Source organism: Bos taurus, chromosome 8 (genome assembly GCF_002263795.3).
Source record: "Bos taurus isolate L1 Dominette 01449 registration number 42190680 breed Hereford chromosome 8, ARS-UCD2.0, whole genome shotgun sequence".
Lineage (NCBI taxonomy): Eukaryota > Metazoa > Chordata > Mammalia > Artiodactyla > Bovidae > Bos > Bos taurus.
Window position 1 is genome coordinate 91,134,773 of NC_037335.1, and position 20,110 is coordinate 91,154,882.

A 20,110-nucleotide genomic window follows, 5' to 3' on the forward strand; every position below is an offset into this window, starting at 1 on the left:
ATGGACTGTATATAGTTGCAAAGAGTTGGACACCACTGAGCAACTACTTGAGATGACCCATCTTCAAAAACTAGTCAAATTCATGAGAGGAAAGGAAGATGAGTGACTACCAGCAGCAGTAGACTTGGGAACCTTGTCAATAGTGATAGTTTTGAGTAGCCATTAGGGACAATGGGGAAGAACCAATCAAAAACTTGGGGAGGGCTTTCGGGGTTTTGTTTAGGGCCCAGCTGAAGGAAAAGGCTGAACTTCTAATGTGTGTGCTCAGTCTCTCAGTCTTGTCCAATTCTGTGACCCCATGGACTCTAGTCCTCCAGGCTTCTCTGTCCATGGAGTTTTCCAGGCTAGGATACTGCAGCAGGTTGCCATTTCCTACTCCATGGACTCTTCCCAACCCAGGGACTGAACCCACATCTCTTGTGTCTCCTGCATTGGCTTTTATGGCATTATTCAGATTCCTTGTGGGATTTAACACATGAAACAGAAAGAAAATTAGGGTTAAAGCAGATGAAGCAAAATATTAGATGTTTTGGGGTTCTCCAGAGAAAACCAATAAACTAATAGATAGGGGCTTCCCTGGTGACTCAGCAATAAAGAATCTCTGCAATGCAGGAGGTGTGGAGATGCAGGTTTGAACCCTGGGTCAGGAAGATCCCCTGGAGAAGGAAATGGTAACCCACTCCAGTATTTTTGCCTGGAAAAAACCATGGAGAGAGGAGCCTGGCGGGCTACCGTTCATGGGATTGCAAAGAGGCAGACACAACTGAGCAACAAACAACAACAGAATGACAGATGATAGGAATTGGGCTCCCAGGTGGTGCAGTGGTCAAGAATCGGCCTGCAATGCAGGAGATGCAAGATATGCAGCTTCAATCCCTGGGTCGGGAAGATCCCCTGGAGTAGGAAATGGCAACCCACTCCAGAATTCTTGCTTGGAAAATCCCATTGACAGAGGAGCCTTGCAGGCTACAGTCCATGCAGATGCAAAGGATCAGACATGACTTAGCAACTGTGCACAGCACAGCACATGTGATTAGAATATATGATGTCCCATGGTATGCTGTCCAATGTTGGAGAACTATGAAAGCCAATGGCGTAATTCAGTCTGAATCCAAAGAAGCCTAAGAACCAGAAACGCTGATGTCCAAGGAGAGAAGATGGATGCCCCACTTGAGCAGAGAACAAATTTGTCCTCCTTCACCTTTTTGCTTGATTCAGACCCTCAACAAATTGGATAATGCACTCAGCATTATTGAAGGCAATCTTCACTCAGTCTACAGACTTAATATGCAACTCTCTTTCAGAAACACCTTCACAGACATACCCAGAAACAACGTTTCACCAGTATCTCAGTCCACCAGAATTGAAATATAAAATTTTCATCACAGTAGATAACAGTTTAAAATGAGCAGGTGAGAGTGGTTGAGTGGTTAGGACTTGGTCCTTTCACTGCTATGGGCCTGGATTCAATTCCTGGTTGGAAATTGAGATCCCACAAGACATGCAGTGTGGCCAAATACATAAGTAGAGTAGCTGAAAGGAGTCTTTGGTGGCAAAAAGAAAATAAAAATGGAAGCTAATACTCCATTTCTTTGTAATTTTGATGAGTGAGGCCTTTCATTCTCATCTGTCTTCCTAAAGGAAGATAGCAGCAGCAAATCTAGGGGCATACCCAGCATACCCATATGATATTTGCTTGCAGAGTAAGTTTCGATTAAAAAATATTCCAATCATTTTTTGAAGTTAGTGCTCCTCATTTGTAATTTTTATCCTTCATCTTCCTTCTCTACCTCCTTCAAAAATGTTTTGTGGCCTTGAGTATTGGTAGGGGTGAGTTGAGAAGGAAATGGCAACTCACTCCAGTATTCTTGCGTGGAGAATCCCATGAACAGAGAAGCCTGGCAGGCTATAGTCCATGGGGTCTCAAGAGTCAGACACGACTGAGCAACTAAACCACCACCACCAAAGCTTTCTCTATAACAATGTGTTCGTTGCTCAGTCATGTCCAACTCTTTATGACCCCATGGACTGTAGCCCACCAGGCTCCTCTGTCTATGGGATTCTCCAGGGAAGAATACTGGAGTGGGTCACCATTTCCTTCTCCAGGGGATGTTCCCGACAAAGGGATCAAACCCAGCTCTCCTGCATTACAGGTGATTTCTTTACTGTCTGAGTTATAAGCTATAGCTTATTTGGCAATCCTGCTAAGTCACTTCAGTCGTGTCTGACTCTGTGCGACCCCATAGACGGCAGCCCACCAGGCTCCCCCGTCCTTGGGATTCTCCAGGCAAGAACACTGGAGTGGGTTGCCATTTCCTTCTCCAGTGCATGAAAGTGAAAAGTGAAAGTGAAGTCGCTCAGTCGTACCCGACTCCTAGCGACCCCATGGACTGCAGCCTACCAGGCTCCTCTGTCCATGGGATTTTCCAGGCAAGAGTACTGGAGTGCGATGCCATTGCCTTCTCCATATTTGGCTATAAGCATGGCCAAATAGAAAAAGAACAGATATATTTACTGTGCAAATGGGACAAGTCCAATTAACATGTATTTTTTAAAAATACCTGCCAGGTATTAGTTATATAGTGGCACCAGGCAGTCCTTTATTCTCATTCACTGGGGAGTGAATAGTAAGTCATATGTATTCCACAGCAGAAACCCTTCGAGTAAAAAAAAAGTCACCCAGCTTTCCAAGACACCTAGTTTTGATACATTTTGCACAAATAAAACATAGTTCATAATTTTGCCTGTGCTATTTTCAGTCAAAGAGCCATGTTCTCAAGAACGTACTTCTGATATCAGTCCAATGGCTAAGATAAAACCTCTTTATCACATGATAGTCATTGTGTCCCTGGATTCAAGAACTGCACCCTGGCCTGTAAATTCCCCCTGGGAAAACCAGGGCAGGACAAGGAAAATCTGGAAGTGGCTGCACAAAGATGCCTTGACCTTGGACATCTGAAGAGGGCACACCCGAGACCTCGAACTACAGCATACCCCTGGTTGCTGTGAACTACTGGAAGAATTAGTTATGTGCTTAGAAGATGCTCTATATTTCACTATGCCACTATACTCAAAGGGCTATCCAGCCTCTTTTTGAGAATTAGATGTAAAAGAATTTTGAATTTTCGTTTGTCCCAGTGCTTGCCTTTCAAGTTCCAGTAAAACAGATTTATTAGGATGGTAAATAGCTATGCTACATAAGGAGAGTCAGGGGTTGTTTTTCCCAACCTAAAGATGTCATGTCAGGGACTTCTATGGAGATCCAGTGGCTAAGACTTCGTGCTCCCAATGCAGGTGGCCTAAGTTCTATCCCTGCTCAGGGAATTAGATCCCACACTCTGCAACTCAAGATCCTGCATACTGGAGCAAAGATCCTGAGTGCTGCAACCAAATGACCAGCGCAGACAAATAAATGAAAATAATAAATATTTTTAAAATAAAAATAAAGATGTCACATCCACTCACTGACTTCTGTCACCCAGAGGCTTGGCTCTATGTTGATTTGCTGTTATCGCCACTTAGCTGGCTCCCAGTTTCCTCCCAATTTCTACAGTATAAAAACTAATTTTCAGCAATACTCTTCTATTATGTTATTCCCTGATCAAAGATTACTCAAGGGTCCCCATTTCTCATTACTTTAAGGCAAAACTTTTCCTAATATCCTTGCCCAGTCTGCTCTCCCACCTCACTGTGCCACTCCACGTGGCCTCACCATTTTAATCTAATTTCTCACCATTTTAATCTAATTTCCCACAACTTCCTCAAAATATACAATCTGTACTCTAATCAGGACACAGTTAATTCATCTTCACTTCCACTCAACTGCCTTTACCATTCTTTAAGAGCCAACTTACAGAGAAAAAATAAAATATTTATTCATGACTTATATATCTGTCACTTTACAAAAAATATAGCTAATCTAACAGCAAACCTATTTTTACAGATGGGAAAACTGAGACTCAAGATCCAAAGATCATACAACTAGCAATAAACTGTCTGCAGTTCATACCACCTCTTCTGATTTTAGCACCTTACCTATACCAGTGTAATTTAGCACATTATTTTATACCATTTTGTTTCCTAACTGTATCCTTGCCTTCCTCATCTCAATGGTAAGCATACAAGGACGATATAGTATGTTTTCAGCACCAAGCATACAGTAGTGCTACATGAATACTTGCTGACTGGTTTTATATATGTCTACATATAGTGGCACCCAGTACTGAGTGTTAGACTATTTCAGGAGCCTTAGGACAGAGTATGTTACAGCCAGAAAACCATATTCGAGTGATGAAAATAGAGCTGTAACTGACTGTTGAGCTTTGCTGTTACTCCTGTCTCTTAGTTTATCTTCTATAAAAAAATATGCTTAGAGAATTCGTAGGATTACACGAGCCTTCGGACTCTAGAGCATGGAAAGTTCATCTGTTATTCTAGAAGTATGGCAGATATTATTCTAAAAAACACGTTCACAATTCTTTATCTGAGAGCTTTGAGAACACATATGTTTCACAAATCAAATTTTTTGTATTTTAGAGGGCAAATATATGCTTATGCTATTTATTTCATCACACCCTCTACAGGGTCCAAGTCAGCACCTATCATCAGACACATCTCTGCTTCCCATCAAGTGGAATCAAGATCACATTCTTGAGTTAGGGTTTGCCACCAAATAATTTACTGCAAACTTTTGAGAAAATTTTTGGTTTTTAAAGCTTTTTGGATTTCAGGGTTGTGGATAAGAGATTCTGAATGTGTCATTGAGATGTATTGACTCATTTAATCTCTCAGTAATTCGTGATACTATTAATTTGGAGAGGAAGAAACTGAACCACAGAAAGGTTGTATAAGGTGTCCAAGGTCACATGACTAGGAAGCAGTAGAGCCAGCGTTGGAACCTAGACTATCGGACTCCACAACCTGTGCTTCCCTATGAGTACTACCTTCCCATGCTGCTGCTGCTGAGTCGCTTCAGTCATGTCCGACTCTGTGCGACTCCAGAGACGGCAGCCCACCAGGCTCCCCCGTCCCTGGGATCCTCCAGGCAAGAACACTGGAGTGGGTTGCCATTTCCTTCTCCAATGCATGAAAGTGAAAAGTGAAAGTGAAGTCGCTCAGTCATGTCCGACTCTTAGCAACCCGTGGACTGCAGCCTTCCAGGCTCCTCTGTCCATGGGACCCTCCAGGCAAGAGTACTGGAGTGGGGTGCCATTGCCTTCCCATAGGACTTTGCAAATCACACCAGCCTAAGTCTCACTACAGGTTATGTGACCTTGAACAATTCCCTAGCACACTGGATGCCAGTTTCCGCCATTGTTGCTGTGAATGAAATGTCAGTGTCAGCTGGAGACTCTTACCCCAGCACAGCTAGACCATATGGTCTTGAAGTCCCACTTCTAATTTGCCCAAAGCCTGCTTCAAGATTTCTGCAAATTTCTAGAAGCATGTATTCTCATTGTTATAGTTGGCTTCTGCTAAATCAATTCATATTATGAATCATCTCAGCATCTTGGTTTTGTGAAGGGTGATGTGGACTCATATGTGAAACTCAGCCCTTCCTCTCAAGAAGACAAATAGGTTTAGGTTGGTTGATACTTCTCTCCTTCTCAGAAGCCTTTTAGACCTCCCCACAATTCCACATTGCCCTAGCTTTTCCCTGCCTTCTCTTTCCCCTCTCTCATTTCCCGGCCTCTTCCCTTCTCTCCCTCTTCCTTTTCATGGAAAAACCAAATTCCTTTTTATTATTCCTTCCAGCATTCAGTAATTATTTTGTGGCCTGAGCTTTTGCTACTTATGCCTTCAAAGTCCCATCTCCTCCCAGTGAATTATTCAAATGTTTCCTCATACAAAGGCAGTTCCTTTTCTAAGAGTTCCTTTGCTTTTTCCATCCTGTGATGTCCAAACTAAATGTCACCTCCTCCCTTTCTGCACCCAGCCATATTGATAGACTCTCCTCCCCACTTCCCAACCCACAGTCAGTGGCATTTGTGTTTCTGGCTTAGCTACTCAAATTTAATTGCTTGGTATGCAAATATCACAGCTACTCTAAACCTGAAACTTTTCTTACTTACTTTCAAGTGCCTGGTACCAGGTTTTATTTTTAGTAGACTTTCAATAACTCCTAGAATAAATCTGATAGTGTACCCAAAACTAGGACACAACTAATGCATTCACTCAGTGACCGCACAGTTAATAGGAACTGAAGTTTGTAACACTTGTCTTCATATTACTGTGAGTGAAGGAAATTACTGGGGTTGAGATTTCAAAGACAACTGTAGTCAGGAAAATATATCAGATAGCCCGGGGAAATTCATTATATAAATCTTCACCCACAGTTCAATGTAATTCAGCCTTGACCACCAAAAGACATAAATAGCTCTGCCTTGATTATTAATTTATACCTAACCATAAATGAGAATCTGAGAGGTTTCTTTACAACTTAGGGTCAGTGATGCTGAATAAATGAAAATTAGTCTCTCAGTCATGTCTGACTCTTTGCAGTCCCATGGACTGTAGCCTGCCAGGCTCCTCTGTCCTGGCAAGAACACTGGTGTGGGTAGTGATTTCCTTTTCCAGTGGATCTTTCCAACACCAGGATCAAACCCATGTCTCCTGCATTGCAAGCAGGCTCTTTACTGTCTGAGCCACTAGGGAAGCTGAATAAGCTCTAGATAAAAAATTTCTGGCAGGAAAGCTTTGTCACATCAAGTGTTACTGGCATTTAGGACAGTTTAGCACATCAACTACTTGCTGACTGAGTAGATGAATGCAAAAAGAAATCTAAAAGATCTATAGTGCCGGTGGCAGAGGTACTGACCACAGCCTGTTGCTCTGCTCTTACCTTCTTCCCTGACCGTGTGTTCATTATAGGAGAAAAAGACCTAAATTCTAATCTCTCAGCTTTACCCTAAACCCCTAAATGTACGACTGTCTCAAGTAATTTAATTACTCTAGATTTGGTTTTATCATCTGTAAAATGAGAGCCTTGGATTAAATAACCTCTAAGTAGGTTTGAATTGTTTATATGAATATATTAGTAGTTGTTTTTAGAAAAGTAATACAGCCACATGGAAAGAAACACTCAAATATTGTAGAAGCACACAAGTAAACATCTTCCCTGTGTCCCATTCCCAAGTCTTTTTCCTCAGAAGTCCCTTTGAATTAATTCTGTCTTATTCCTCTACTTCCTAATTTATCCACTCTAAGTAATATTTAGAAAACTTTGTCTTCCAGACAAAGAATTTAGTTTACTACCTTTTCCTATATTTTTGTTATAGGTAGGAATATTTTAATGATTAAATCCATTTCCCTTGTATTTTAATAGACTTAAAGGACCTTTTTTTTTTAAAGCACTACTTCTTACTCCACCAATTTCAAGTAGTAGCCTGACTCCCCATTAAGTAAATTACTGTTTTCTTTGCTTTCCTGCACGTCTTCTCCCCCTTCAATTTCTCAGCTTCTCTCAGTTAAAACATTACTTTACTTTTTTTTTCCACCAAAATCATTACTATTACATTGTCCAAAGTTATAATTAAATTCTCTCTTGTAACTATGGTTGTCTTTAATGCTTTTATAGGTTAATTCTGAAAATCAGAAGCCAATAAGCATAATTATGTGAATATTTCTTCCTGCAAAACTATGTGGTGTGCTTGGATGTGAGAGGAAGATGCAGTCCTGTGTCACCAAACCTGTACCATTTGATGAGGAATGTTCCAAGCACCAACGTCACAGTGATTGCTTTATTAAACTCCATATGTTGTTTGGAATCATTTTACAATGTAGCTTGCTTCACATTATGAATAGCCTTCATTTATAAATACCCTCAAAGTTGAAATCTAGCTTAGTGGTTCTCAAACTTGGCTGGAGCGTAGCCTGAGCATCCTGGGTTTTTTAATTTTGCCAGGTTAATCCAACGAGCAACCAATGTTGAGGATCCTGATGCTAATGGCACGTCTATAGAATCAAAGGTAATGAAATGTATCAAATCCTTTGAAAGCAAGAGCACAAAGTAAAACCTGACACGAACTGAAGGTTTGTAGAACATTTTATTTCATTTTCTGGTTGCAGCTGTCTCCTTCATAACCTACCACTGCTAAAACTGTTTAATAAGATGCGCTTCTCTGCACTCAGCTTGGGAGGTATTTCATTTGGTGATCTGGATGGAGAGCTGGTTCTGTTTTAAAGTCTGTTCTTTTCTTAGATAGACTCTTTGGGGTGTGGGGAGCTAGAAACCATTGGGTGAGATTTCATCAGATCCCTGATATTCAGACTTGTTTCCATAACTGATTTTTTTCCACTTGTGTCTAAGAAATTAACATGTGTTGTGTTTCCAGTAGCTTGCAACCTAATTTCATCTAATTTCCAGGGTCAGTCGAAAAGTCGTTGTTTCCTTTTAGCCCTCCTACCAAGACACCTAGAGCGCCAGAGCCAAGCTGGTCAGCCTCGGGTTCTAGTAGGTATAGCTGGCAGTGAAGAGCGACTGGGTGGAAGCAGAGCCAGAAGAGCCCATGTGAACATACTGTCCTTTGGCTGCCTGGCTGTTAGCCTAAAACACAAGTGTGAGAGAGGAGACCGAGTTAGAGCAACCTGAGCTTGACCCTCTTTGCTTCTCATTTGAAACCAGCTACACTTTCATGTAGATTTTTCTTCCATACAGTGGTTTTGCTAAATATTGCTGCTGATACCATTCCTTCCTTTTATGCTTTTATCCTTACTTCCTTTTTAAAATCCCAGTTTTCTGAGCATTTCTCAGGCAAGCTGAGAAATGTTGTAACTCTGTTATAACTAAGAAGGTTTCTTTTTCGCACCAGCAATACTGCAACAACCGTCCTAGAAATAAAAGTTGAGAAGCTTATCACTCATACAGTGATAAGGAAAAGGAAATCTCAGTTCCAAAATTTGGGAACCTTGAAATAGTTGTTGAGTAGTCTCCTAGGAAAATGACCAGACATATTGCCAAACATCAGGCAAGTGTAGCTGAAGCTTCACTATAGCAAAAAGAAAAAAAAATTTTTTAATAAGTTTTACATTTCTACATATATTTGTCCATAAGAATATATAATTCTATGTAGTTGTTATTGTAATATCATTTGATACCCTGTGTAAATTCCAACTAAAGTTGACTTTAGAATTATGAAACCTATCATAACACTCAAATGCCACTTAGCAGTACCTGTCTTCAAGTCACTGTTGCCATTTTCTGATCTCTCCAGGACTTATTTCTACATCTACAATGATTTTCGAAGTTAGGTTTCATGGACCTAATTAAGCACTTGTTAGAAATGGAAATTCTGCAGCTTGACCCCAGACCTTCTGAATCAGAAACTCCATGGCTGGGCACAGCCACCTGCATTTTAACATACCTTCCGGTGATTTGGATGCATGCTCAAGCTTGAGAACCACTGTTCTTGATGACAAGCTTCGCATCCCTTCGTTTGTGTAGCTAACCCTTACTTGCATAATCCCTTCATCATATTTGCTGTGTCTTCCCACCTCATCAGCCACACACCAGCAGAGCCACATGCATCGTCATCAAATGGTAAAGCACTACCTCTAAAATCTCACACCTCTCTTACATGTCTGAGATGATGTTTTTAGCTTCTCGGTAGCCTTCCTTTCCTTTAGTGCCTTATCATCAAACTTTTGGCTACACCTGATTCTTTGCCCAGGCTCTGCTCTCATCAACAGCAGCAAGCTGGATAAGGCTATCACTCAAATTTGTTCCATCTCCCTGTTAAACTCTGATTCTTCAACCCTGCTCTTTCCCATTTAGGCTGATCTGAATCATCCTACATGCTGTCAGGAACATTCAGGATCTAATTTAATGTACCCAAAAAATTCATTTCAACTGCACCTTGCTTGATGCTTGGCCATAACCTCTGGTCAATTTCCTAGCAACTACTTCAACAACTATTCCAAGTTCCCCACTGTGAAGACCGAAATCTCCATTCCCTTATCACTCTCAACGGATGCTGTCACCTGTAATCAGTGATCAACCACTGCATCTCTCCACCTCTACAGACTTGATTCCAAACTCATCCTGTTTCTTTTCTGCTATCTCTTCCTTTCTTTCTAAGACCAACTCTTCCACCTGTATTTAACATTTTGTTTCATGTAGCACTGTTTCCTCTCAGTCTCTGTCCTTTCCTAATCTTTAATCTGTCCTCTGGATCCTTCTGCTTTACATTTAAACATGCCAAGCTCTTTCCTATTTGGCTAAACTCTAAGTCCCCTGAAGGCACTGGCTGTGTCTGCTTTGTTCACCCCAATCCTTGGTTCATAGGTACTCAAAAAGGAATGTTAGTAGTTGAATAAGACCCTTCTTTGTCCTCATTGTTCCTGGTAACCTTTCTGTGTCTTTTCCTGACAAGCATCTTGAATGGGTACCTTTTCTTTACTGAACCTGTGTTGTTGAGGGTCATTGATATGCCCTTCAATGCCAGTATCTCCAAAGCCTTTTCCCACCTTTATTTTTAACCTCTTTGTAGGGTGCTGTTATTGACCCTTTGAAACTTCATTCTGTTTGCTCCTAGAATCCTTAGTTCATCTTAATATATATCATCACTGCTTTTCTTGGTGGCTTCTCCTCTTCATCTTCTCAAAATGAAAGATATCCCATGTTCATTCCTTGGCCCTCTTCATTGTCCCTCTAAAGTGTCTCTTTGGAAATTGCCTTCAATCCACTAACATCAATTATACTCCCTGTGTGGAGAGTTCAAAACTCTCTCCAGCCTTGTCTTTCCTACTAAGCTCTAATGCCACAATTTCAAATACCTGGTAGACACTATCTGGAGTCCATCATGGCCTGAAGAAAGCAATGAGAGCCAGGTCCCAAGTATCCACTCGATTAAGCACATAAGAAGAAGTGTCTTACCAGGGCCCGCTTCATAAAGGCCTCCTGGGTTGCCTTCTTGTTTTCAGCCTTGCCACCCCACGCAGCCAGTGCACTGGCCTGCAGGGCCCGTCCATAAGAGAAACTTAGTTTCCAGGGCTTTGGTAGAGGGCAAAGGTTGATAGCATTGAGGTTGAGAGTAGCATCCTCTTCACTCATGCCACCAGACAAAAAGCAGATGCCTGGAAGGAGAGAAGCCATTCCACTCCACTAATCTTGGCTGTGTACCCTGCTTGAGAAAGCAAGCAAGGAGCCTAAAAGAAACATCATGTCTCAATCTTTTCCCCGCTTGATTTGCATGGGACTAGGTTGGAGAAATTAGCTTGCCTTTGCTGAGGCTAGCTGGGCTGAGGAGAGGACGGATTTAGTAAATAAGAGGGCAGTGAAATGTTGAGGAAATCAATGGATTGTATGTATTTTGATGGACTCAGGATAGGTGGCATCATGCAGTTTGAGGGAGAAGTGTTGGCTACCTGTGATATAGCAGAGATCTGTTTCATGGCTGGAAGGAGAGTCCTGGACATATGCAAATGCTTCTGGCATTCCTTCAAAGAGTGAGGACTAAGACCTCAAGTTAGGGAAGAAAGAAAATCTTACCAGGAACAGCTGCAGGAACAGTACGGTGGAGAGCTGTAACTGTGGCCATTGCCACCTGCTCTGGAGTATACTTCTTGGTGCAGGCATGTCCAGCAGTCACCATGTTGGGCTTCAACAGGGTGCCCTCCAAGTAAACGTGATGGTCATTCAGGGCCTTGTATACAGCAGCCAGGACCTGAAGGACAAAAGACCCACATAGGTGAAACCCGGAGCCAGCCATAGAGTCATCTGACTCTGCAGTATAGAGTCACTTCTATACTGCAGGGAAGGAGGATGAAGGAATTCCCACACATTGCTTGGCCAAAGCTTCCCAACCAGCCCTTAGGCTCAATCAGGGTGATGCCCGCAAACCACAGACAAGCCAGCCTGTCCCTGCTGCCCCTCCCCTAGCTGCTCACTGCATGGACTAGCCGGATGGCTCTGCTTCCGAGAAGCCCCTCACAGCTTCCTTCCCATTACTCCCATTGGTCAATTGAGTCTGCCTTGATTTAATTCGCTGGGGACATCCAAATCAGCCTCCATTCTCTATCCCCATAGAAGCTAAGTGATCATTAAAATATAAATTTTACAGACAGGAGTGCTTTCAGAGCTCATTTCAGTCCACCTCATTTTGCAAGTGGAGAAACTGAGGACTTTCTTGCTTTCTTACAAATGTATGTGGCTAATTTAGAAAGTTATATGTGAAAAAATCACCTTCTAATTACATATTCTCATGGAAGCCTCATCTTATTTCTTAAACATAATGGAAATGAGGTCCAAAAATATAATATGACTTGCCCAGGTCCCACAACAGGGAATATGGATGCTTAAACCCTAGTCTTGGTAATGTAGATCTGCTTTTTCACAAGGAGTGTACCATGTGCCCCCAAAAGTGGAAGGTTTGATAATACCTCCTTACCATCTCAACACTACATAATGATTCTAACCGTAGAATACTTCACATGTAACAGCTGAGATATAAGTAACAACTGTTAGTTAAAAACAGATATTTTAACTGGCATTGCCACCTTTATGTTTAAGACTTACCTTCTCAGTAACATACTGGCAGTGTTCCATGTCATGGCTGCCATCAGGAATTACCTCTGGCTCAACAATGGGTACCAGACCATTCTAAAGAGAAAAATAGAGGGGACAGAATGAAGCTCTGTTCACTGGGATCTTTTTCTTAACATTTAGCATTCCAACTGGTACAGGATGAAGCCCTTATGGAGAAATATCATATAAATGACTTAAAATCAATGAACATAAATTTAACAGGATATCTAGTGAGCATCTGTGGTTTAGCCAAAAAAAGAACAGTGAGGGAAAAAAAAGTTTTCCTTGAAATGGGGTACAGTAAATGCAAACTCTATTTCTGTATATCATTCCAGAGACTATTCTACTACCTCAGAACCTATATGTTATCCTTTTAGGGCAGGCAAGCTTAAATCACTGATAAAAATGCCTCTCATATGGGTTAAGGAATTCAAGCAATGTTTTCAATTCTGATTGGGAAGCTCCAAGTGCCCACAATTCTGGTAACCCCAGTACTGTACCCACACAAGCAAATCAGACTTAAGTTGGATCCCAGAGGCACTTTGCAACAGGTTAGAAACTTTAGCATCAAGCTACCATCCTCCAACAAATTATTTGAATTGGAACCAGATCAAGGCTGTCACCCTTGAGCTGGGGATTAAGAGGCTCGTGTCCTTGGCCATGGTGGGGCATAGACATGCGAATGCCCTGGCCTCAAGAGGTGATTGCTTTCAAGACTCAGCTTACAGTGCTTTGGTAGAAGGCCACACTTGAATATGTTTGCCATTTGGATTCATTTGGTTCCTTGTGGAACCAAATCTTACTCTACCACACCTAGTATAAGTAGTAAAAAAAAAAAAAAAAAAAAATGCCATCAGATTATAGTGGTGAGAGAAAAGGAAGGATCATGTATGGTTACAGTAAAATTAGAAAGTTGGGCTTTGAAGAAAACTCTTGCCTACTGTATTTGAGGCCAAGGGTAAAGAAGAGCACCTGCTGACAGATGCTGGCATAGCGGGCGAGGGTGTTGGCGTTTTCCTGGATAGCAAGATGGGATGGACACTGGTTGTCAATCTTCAGCACAGCACGCCACTTCCCAAAGTCAGCACCATCTTTCTTATACTGAGCACAGCGTTCAGAAAGGCCATCAAGCCCTGCAAATCATGAGAGAGAAAGGCTTCTTTGTATCCCTGACTGCTACTGATAAAGTGAAGGAGTTCCCCTTTTGCTTAGCATTCAGTCACAGAGCTTGAGGACCCAAAACATACAGCAAAGAAATAAACATTCCAGTACTAAGTCAAAAGATCTGTGTTTAATAAGTTTAATTTTGATATACATATTATATACTCTATAAAATGAGTAAACTAATATTTTAGTACTTCCTGTGTTCCAAGGCATGATTCTAAATATTTTGCACATCTTATCTCATTTAATAATCATAACTGCCGGGAGCCGGTGAGACATTCCACTCGTGACAAAGGTCATGAGGAAGGAGGCTCGGCATACGCAAAGGCGGGATCGAGCCTCAGGAGTCCCCCCAGATATTCTCGAGCATCTGCCCCCAAAAAACCAGTCTGCCTACTTTATTGCTTTGTGCTCTCACCTCTGACTTTACTGGGGGCTGTCCCCCACCACCATCTTGCTCTCTCTGTCAAAGAGTTAACTTACAGCTCCAATTAATAAAGTTCCTGGGCAATTAGGAGTGTTTAAATCCAAACCCCTCAGATGGCTCTCTAACTCGCCTGACAAGTTTACCCGGACTCCTACAGCTATGCATACGATTGTTTACAGTCTCCCAGCCTTGAGAGGCATGGGAAGCTTAAGATATTCAAATAGCTTAGAGCCTCTCAGAGAGTTAGAAACTGTCAGAATAAACTATAAAGGATTTCATTGATGAGCCAATGCTTGTTGCCAAGTTTTCACATCCCCTGAATTGTATCCTTGAATGTGTATTAATTAATAATTGGTATGTAGAAAAAATAAGTAGTGGCCTTGGTGTTAGTAAATTTAGACCCTTAAGGTAATACATTCTTTCCTTTGTTGTAAACCCATTACACATCCACCCTATAGGAATGCAATTTTATCTTTGGAAGATGGCGCCAAACCTTAAAATAATTACTCTTAGAGAAAATAAGTCTTTGTTGATAAGTCCTTGTCAAGAGTCATAAAATGTTAATAGGCCTTCTGGCCAGAAGATGATGTAAATCACCTAAACCATTTGTATACGATAAATTTGCAGGAAAGAAACCCTGGTTTTTGATAAGGATCAAAAACTGCTGACTTTGCATCCCCTATTATCCTCTATGTGTAACTTAGGGTATATAAGCCCCTGTTAAAAATAAAGCTACGGGCCTTGCTCACCAACGCTTGGTCTCCCCATGTCATTCTTCCCTTTAACTTCCAGCTGAGTCTCCTCTGGAGCGCGGAACCCACCATGCTTACTAATTATGCCTGGGCTTCTAAGACCCACTTGAGAAGGTGTCTAGGGTGGGGCACCTTCCGCTATTCGAGAGGGCGCCTGAGGCCTACGTAAGTGGTGCAAACTTCTTGTCTTGAAGTTTTATTGGTCTCCCGCGTAAACCAAGCTACTCAGCTTCTTTTCTCCACTGAATTTTCCTACTGAGCTATCCTCATTCTATTACTCTTTATATCTTTGATAAATATGTAAATAGTCGCCGACTCTGTCTCCCCTTTGAATACCCTGGATCAGCCCGGGCTGGACCCCGGCACATAACAACTCTAATAGTTGTTAGACTGTTACAACCTAATAGTCATATAACTAATAGCTGTATATTCATTTTACAGATTCAAAAACTGAGGCTCTGAGAGGTAAAGTAACTTCAAGTTTGAATAGCTAAAGAGAGACAGAGCTGAGATTTAGTCCGCTTAGCTAACCCAATGCTATGGTTTATACCTATCTCTTGGGCAGATAGGCTTATACCTATCTCTTGCAAAATTATCTAGTGAATGATGGAAGCAGTGTCCAGACCCAAGTGTGTCTAATCCCATAGCTTGGGATCTTTCCTCTTAACTGCTGCTAGATTTTTCTAAAATAATATTCCCAAGTATAAAGTATCTTCTCTGTCTAGGGCACTGTTGATAAGCATTTTATGTGCAGTGTCTACTTTAATTCCCACAACTATTCTGCAAAGTAGATGTTGCTATCTCACTTTAATGGAGACTCAGAATATTTAAGTGACTAGCCTGAGGGCATACAGTTGTTAACTAGAGTAGCTGGGGCTGAAGAACAGGTATGTGGCTCTAAAACTAGTGTGATAGTCACAGTTTGCTTCCCTCCATCACTTCTTTGCTTGTCTTCATTTCTGGCATATACTGGCATGATTCATATCAGCGGGCAAAATCCTCACCTTGAACGGTGGTTTCTTTGTTTGTTCCTGCAAGCGGAGCAACTCCTTGATCTAACTGTGAATATAAATAATTAACAATTAGCAGGTGTCAGGTGTCCCTGGAAAATACAAGCAGAGCCCCTGGTGCTAAATAGTAGTTCTCATCTTTCACAAACCAAGGAGCTGAATTAGGAAAGTACGTTAGTCATTGAGGGGATACAATTTAGTCCACAGTAGAAGTGAAGTTATCTGGAAAGAACAGTGTAAGAGTATCAACCCTAAGAGGATGGAAAGTATGGAAAGCACAGGCCTGGAGCTTGAGAAGCGAGAAGTAATCTGATAGCACCTGAGATGAAGAGGTGCCCGTGTAAGAGCCACTTCCTTTAAATGATTCATTCATTTACTCAAGAGACATTTATCAAGCACTGCACATATCAAGCCCTATGCTATTATAGGAGCTAAGAGGAATAGGGATGCAGCCTCTACTGTCAACATAACAGAGGCTATGGTCATGAGCCCAAGAGGCAGCAGTCTGGGTTTGAACTGGCTCCAATTTTGCCTTGCTGTGGACAAGTTATACTACTCCCTGTAATTCTGTTTTCTTGCCTCATCTCTAAAAATAGGGATAATAATTGAGTCTATCTCTAGAGGTTGTGAGGAGTAAATGAGCTCCTGGAGTTGTAAGCACTCAACAAATACGGATGATCACTCTTGAGAAGTTCATGAAGTTTTGGAAGACCTAGTTACAGTAGAACAGTAAGTGTTTTAACGGTAATAACTATCATGAACTAAATAATAATGGTGTGACAGGCACTGTTTTACAAGCTCACTTGAGTTGCCAGTCCAGGTTCAATGCACGATACTGGCTGCTTGGGGCTAGTGCACTGGGACGACCCAGAGGGATGGAATGGGGAGGGAGGAGGGAGGAGGGTTCAGGATGGGGAACACATGTATACCTGTGGCGGATTCATTTTGATATTTGGCAAAACTAATACAATTATATAAAGTTTAAAAATAAAATTAAATTAAAAAAAAAGAACTTTATGAGGAAGGTACTATTATTCCCATTTTAAAAATGAGAAAATGGAGACACAAAGAGATTAAGTTCTTTGTAGGAAAATGGTTGAAAGAAGAAGGTACTGGAAAGGTCAAGAAGAGGATCTGTTTCTCAGTGGGATGGTGAGGATGGAAAGGAGTGAGAAGAGCAATTAGATGAGAGTGCTCCTCGTGTTGGCCATGTCCCAACTTCTGTGTTGTGAGTGTGGCTGTGGTGAGATGGGAGCAAGATGTATTCACCTTGATTCCCACCACGATCCCTTTTTCCTTGAGGATGTCTCTGAACAGTTTTCCCTGGCCGTCCTTCTGGTAGAGGGTCTCATGGAAGAGGATCACACCCCCGATGCTCTGGCTGATGGAGCTGTCCACAGTGAAGAGGAGTTCGCGGAACTGCCGGCGGTTCTCTTCCGTGTTCTCCACCTTGATCCTTTGCAGGCGGTTCCCCATCGTGCCTACATGGGCGAGTGAAGGCAGCGTAAGGAGCAGTCTGGTGCTTCCCTGCCAACCCCCTCCATACCAACCACTGATCCTCACCAGGATGGACAGCAATGCTCTTTTTGTATTCAGATCTTCAGAGCTCCTGACAATCTCATGGACAGAGGAGCCTGGTAGATTGCAGTCCATGGGGTAGCAAAGAGTTGGGCATGACTGAGTGACTCAGAGCTCCTCTCTCTTTTTTTTTTTGTCTCCCCAGGAAAAGACCTGGCTGCTGTCACAATGCTGGTGAGGAAGAGCATGTGCTGGATGTGTCATCAAGGTGTATGCCACCATTGGGTACAAATGGGGCTGCAAGGCCCTGAGGCCTCTTTAGCTCTCCCCTGGTCCAGCCCTGATCCGACCCGATGTACCGACAGTGGAAGGAGGGGTCAGGCAGGCTCTTGACTTCTCTGACTACTGTCATTTTATCGGGGGGCTGTTGAGGCCCTCCCTTGTGCCATCCTGAGCTGCTCTCAGTCACAAGCTTTGCCCCATTCCTGATGTTGACACTTCGCTGCTCTCACCACCCATCCTTGGCTGGCTTTACACTGACTTCTCATCAGCGGCAGAGGTCTCTTACTGAGTTCCTGGCCTTGCTACAGCTTGGATGTAGGACTTGAGCCTGTTCACTTGTTTTTCAGAAATCTGCCTTCTGGAATGACAAGACACAAAAGGTCTGTGCTTACTGAGTCTTCTGTTCCCCCTCCTGTGTACATAAACCTTTATTTCCTCTGAGAGGAGAGAGAATATGATCCAGTTGCCTTTGCTAAGTGGAGAATCAGGAGGATGTTTGTAGTGTGATGTTTCCTACGCTCACCTACGGACTCATCTGCAGCCAGGATCCCCTTCCCATTGGCAACAATGCGTCGGGCAGTTTCTGAGAGTGCCTTCTTCTGTTCTGAAGTGAGGGCTGGAAACTGGTGGGCCATGGTGACAGGTCTGGAAAAGAGTGTAGGAGAGTTAGTTGTGAATTGAACTGTGGGTCTTTCACATGGATTCACGCCCAAGACAGCAGGTGTGCAGAAATGCCCTGTAGGCCCCTCTGACATTTCTGGCCCATTTCTACAACCAGCTAAACAAATGAAGTCTGTTCTGTTTTGAAGCCTAAGTAGTTGCAATTAGCCATAATGGATGAAGGTGGGATGCCAAATGTCATGGTGATCCTAAACAGAATGTCTTTCAGGAAATCACTGGGATGACTGATCTTATAACTCAACCAACTAATGAGTGATATGCTTAAATCTGACAAACAGGGATCATGGCAGTAATCAACTGTCTCTCTATTCTGTGGATTCCTGGTGCCATCAGGGGCCCTGGCTGACTTTGAGGCCAGGATAGTGAAGCTTTCCACCTCTGTGGCCATTCCTCACTTTACTCTGTTTGCCTATAGTCTCACCAGAGTATTGTCTAGGCAGCAAGCTTCAGAGGAGAAGCTGCCATTTGGCCTTGAATTTAATTTCTCTTCAGCTTTGGGACATAGAGGGTGGAGTGCATCTCCTTTTTCTTATCTTCAACCACCTGTGAGACTATCTGGGGCAGACGGGGAGGATTTTTCCTAACCTCCGGGCTGGACATTGGCATCCAATGTCATGTTTTGATTCCTGCCCCAGTAATTCTCAGCTTCATTGCTTTGGCAAGGGCAGACTCTGGCTCAAAAATCCCCTACCCAAGCAATTTCTCAGTGGTGGTCATCTAAAGGGGGTCATTGCTCCTGTTTGCTGCCACTTAGGGCTAGTCTTGAAAATGCAAGCTTACAGGACTCTCGTCTTGGATGTTAGAATAGTTTGGATTATCAAAGGAAAAAATGGCAGTGAAGATTATCCTGTGGTCTCCTCCTTTCCCCTGTCTCCTCTCCCCTTATATACTCACACACAGGGTAGATGCCCTGTGTCTGCTTTCTACTTCCTGGAAACTAAGGGACCCCTCACTTCTCATCCCATCCATTCAACAATGAGATAACGAGGACAAGTATTATCTTCATTAATTAATGAACAAGCTAAGACTTGGAGAAGCTAACTGACTTGTCCAAGGTCCCACCTAGGATGAGGCAGTCCCCCACCCAGTTGTCCTTCTCATGGCAAATCGATCTTGATATTTTCTGTGTCTTTTCAAAGCAAGCTGTCAGTATTCTATCCCTTGATAGAGAAGTCAGTGGCTACTGAACTAATTCCTGACAAGGTATAACTGATGGCACTCACTGTGGCTACTCTTGCTTCAACACTTAACTCCAAGAATAGAACCACAATGCTGTCACTGGGGTACCAGAACAGGTAGTGGGAAATAATCACAAAGAAGATAATTTTCCAATGCCCTTTATATCCAAGCCACCCGAAGATAGTGTTCCCCCTGTTTATATGTTAGTTCCTAAATTGTAGTCAGAGACTGTTAGATTTGGATCTGATCTCCAGATCTTCATGTCAGATTTAAGACAACTTGAGGTTGGTGAACTTTAAGCCAAAGTACAAATTTTCTCTCTCAGCCTAGATTTCTCCTCTAAAGTTTTCTTGTCATAAAGGAGTTGAAAAATACAAAAAAAAAAATGTTTCCTTAATAAAACAAAAGAAAAACATAGCCCAATAATAGCAAATGCTATTTACTGCCATGCACTCTGCTAATTGCTCTACACGCACTATAAAGTGCACTCCTCACAATAATTTCAAAAGGTAGCCAGGCTTCCCCCTTTTCCGCACCCTCTGCCATATGATAGATAAGAAAAAGATGGAAGATA

At 42.4% G+C, this 20,110-nt stretch overlaps 1 protein-coding gene across 3 annotated transcripts in view; it reads right to left on the minus strand.

The window, feature by feature from the left end:
• Positions 1 to 8,026: 8,026 nt before the first annotated feature.
• ALDOB (aldolase, fructose-bisphosphate B) overlaps positions 8,027 to 20,110 on the minus strand; it is an 89,130-nt gene continuing 77,046 nt past the window's right edge. For all 3 annotated transcript variants that reach the window (XM_024995697.2, XM_059889074.1, NM_001034485.2), the window contains 8 exon segments: positions 18,200 to 18,321; positions 17,146 to 17,357; positions 15,871 to 15,925; positions 13,496 to 13,656; positions 12,515 to 12,598; positions 11,489 to 11,663; positions 10,874 to 11,073; positions 8,027 to 8,545 (listed from right to left, as the gene is read on the minus strand). In XM_024995697.2, the coding sequence (XP_024851465.1) occupies positions 8,450 to 8,545; positions 10,874 to 11,073; positions 11,489 to 11,663; positions 12,515 to 12,598; positions 13,496 to 13,656; positions 15,871 to 15,925; positions 17,146 to 17,357; positions 18,200 to 18,311 (1,095 nt within the window). In that variant the 5' untranslated portion in view covers positions 18,312 to 18,321 and the 3' untranslated portion in view covers positions 8,027 to 8,449.